The 2,462-nt window shown below is 55.6% G+C and overlaps 1 protein-coding gene and 1 long non-coding RNA gene across 2 annotated transcripts in view; one reads left to right on the forward strand and one right to left on the reverse strand.

Moving 5' to 3' along the window:
* Window positions 1–230: 230 nt before the first annotated feature.
* On the reverse strand, window positions 231–1,569 carry LOC106699109. The gene is made up of 3 exons (XR_001350551.2): window positions 1,479–1,569; window positions 834–991; window positions 231–455 (listed from the first exon to the last, which is right to left on the reverse strand). It is a non-coding gene; the product is annotated as an uncharacterized LOC106699109 (long non-coding RNA).
* A 143-nt stretch (window positions 1,570–1,712) lies between these two features.
* The window catches only part of CXCR4 (C-X-C motif chemokine receptor 4), a 3,881-nt gene continuing 3,131 nt past the window's right edge, over window positions 1,713–2,462 (forward strand). Inside the window, exon 1 of the mRNA XM_006100433.3 lies at window positions 1,713–1,808. Coding sequence (XP_006100495.1) covers window positions 1,764–1,808 — 45 coding nt within the window. The 5' untranslated portion in view covers window positions 1,713–1,763. The remainder of the gene's footprint in view (window positions 1,809–2,462) is intronic.

Genomic DNA, 2,462 nt, shown 5'->3' on the forward strand with positions numbered 1-2,462 from the left:
CCACAGTGAAGAGAAGCGTTGGAGGTACAGTGCAGCCAACATACTGGGTCAAAACTTTGAATTTGCCACCAACTACCAAGCGTCATGAAAAGCAAGTCATGGACCCTGTCTGAAGTTCTGGTCCTTCAACGGATAGGATGCCTATCCTGCCTGGTTTGTGAAAATCCTGACGTTTTATTAACGACTTAATACAAGTAAAAGCGCTTTTTAACGTGTGTTTTTTTTTAAAAAAAAAATCTGCACAATGTAACATTATAATTGATTTTTATGTCCTTATTGTGCCTTAAATTGGCTGTTTCTGCGATCCCACCTACTGACCCCAAAATCAGCTTTCTAGTAGAGGAGGACCTGCACCCACAAACATCCCATGCGGGACCCAGAGAAAAGAGGAAAATTGCGGTCTGTAGAGGAAAGGTTCCCCGTCTCTGGAACACCTTCACACTGAGAAGGTTTATCTGGAAGAAAACGGGGGGGGGGTGGCGTTTAGGGTCCCGTCCTCTGCTTAGGGCAGTCCTGGGTGAGGGGTCCGCATCGCAGAGCAGGCGCTGCTGCCAGCTGCCGCTCACACCTCGGCGGGTCGCCGCTTTCACTCCTGCGGTCTCAGCTCCAGCAGCCGCGCTGTTTCTCGGCCCCGCCCTCACTCCCCGCGCACCCCCCCCCCCTCGGCCGCCCCTCGCCCCCCCTCATCCCGCCCCACCCAGACTCCGCGCCGCCCGCGGGAGGTGTGCGAGGCTGGAAAGCACTGTCTAGGCGCCCACTGCAAACCCCAACCCATCTGGGACTCCCCACACGTCCAGCCCCGACCCCCACTCCACCCTGCCCAGCTCCTCAACCTAATTTTAAACGCTGGTCCTCTGGGTAGAGCCGTGGAAGAAGCTGGATGCGGAGTCCGGAAATCTGGGTTCCAGCCCAGCCAGGAATCCTCGTCCAGCTCGGGCATTGCATCTCCGAGAACCTGCTTCTTGTTTCCTCCGCATGGGGGCCTTGCGTTCTGTTACAAAAAGTATTATTTCTCTTATTAGAAGCATATGCATGTCACAGTCTCCCTCCAAAATTATGCGAAATCATCCTTTCTTCTGAAAGTATTTCCCGATTGTCTACATCCGACCCGGTACTGTTGCTGCGAGTGTAGATGTCTAGTTATATACAGTTGTGCTCTGAAAAGATAATCTGTGCTTATTTTATTTTCTGAATGGACTGCATCTGCTGTAAGAGGAGGGAATGGAGTCAGATGCTGGACCCACTACCAGCATTGCCGCCTACTGGTGGGTAACTGTGGCGAGTCACTTCTCTCTGGGCCTCAGTGTCTCCATTTGTAGCATTCCTGGTCTGGAATTTCATCCACGTGAACAAAAATATATGAGCCACACAGGGACAAGTCGATCGCCCGCGCTTCCCACCTCTCTGCAGGCCCATCCCGCCTTCCCAAGTTGGGGGATGCCTCCGGGATGGGGTGCCCTCTCCAACCGGAGACTCACGAGGTGGCAGCGAGCAAACAGCAGCAGATCAGGGGCTTCCAACGCTTACCCCCACGGGGCCGCCCGAATTCATACTCCTCGTCCCCACCTCGCCCCATCCTGGGCTTAGCTACCCCTCTTCCCCCACCCCTACCCCGCCTTCCTCCTCTCGGCCCCGCCCCGCCCACCCTTGAAGCGCATGCGCCGCCCGCGAGCGTGTGTTTATAAAAGTCCAGCTTTGGCCAGAAACTTCAGTCCGTTGGCTGCGGCGGCAGATAGCAAAGTGGTCTCAAGAACTTGGGTGCTATGGGCGCTCCTGTAGAGCAAGCGGTTACCATGGACGGGTTCCATGTAAGTCCAATTTCAGCCTGTTTTTTCTGAACTATTCAAACATATGAACTTAGAGCGCGGCCCCTCTCGGAGCGGGCAGACGCGTCCAGGACATTGGAGGGCTGGTGTCCGGGAGAAGGGGCGTGGGAAGGAGTTTGGGGCGCATGGCTCCGTGGGGGTTAGGGAGAGGATTGGAGTCTTTTTCTCTGTAAGCAAAGGAGAAACGATAGGAACCGCTGTTTTGGTGGCTGCACGTGTCTCCCCCTTGAGCCGTGCGGCGCGCAGCGGATTGCACGCTGTTTGCAAACAAGACGTCTGTGCACAAGTGCAGAGAAGGTGTGCCCCGCACTGCCTCGGGAGTCTCTTCAGTGGCTCTTCCTCGGCGGAGCGGGGTTTTTTCTTTGGGGCGAATTACGTGAGATTTGAATTTAGAGGTGGAAGGCAGCGCACCAGGAGTGAGTTCATGGAGGAAGACTGCACCCCGGTTAACTTCGGGCAAGGGCACTGGGAACCACTCTTGACGTAGGGCGCGTGTTCTCTGAACTGCGGGGTCCGCGGAGTTGAGCATGCACTCAGCGTAGTGAGCGGAGGGAGGGGAAGGGACCGCAACCCTCTGATTGAAGGTCACAGCTGGCATTTCTATGGGAGCATTGCTCTACCCTGGGCATTGTGGGA

Source organism: Myotis lucifugus, unplaced genomic scaffold, assembly GCF_000147115.1.
Source record: "Myotis lucifugus unplaced genomic scaffold, Myoluc2.0 scaffold_312, whole genome shotgun sequence".
Classification (NCBI taxonomy): domain Eukaryota; kingdom Metazoa; phylum Chordata; class Mammalia; order Chiroptera; family Vespertilionidae; genus Myotis; species Myotis lucifugus.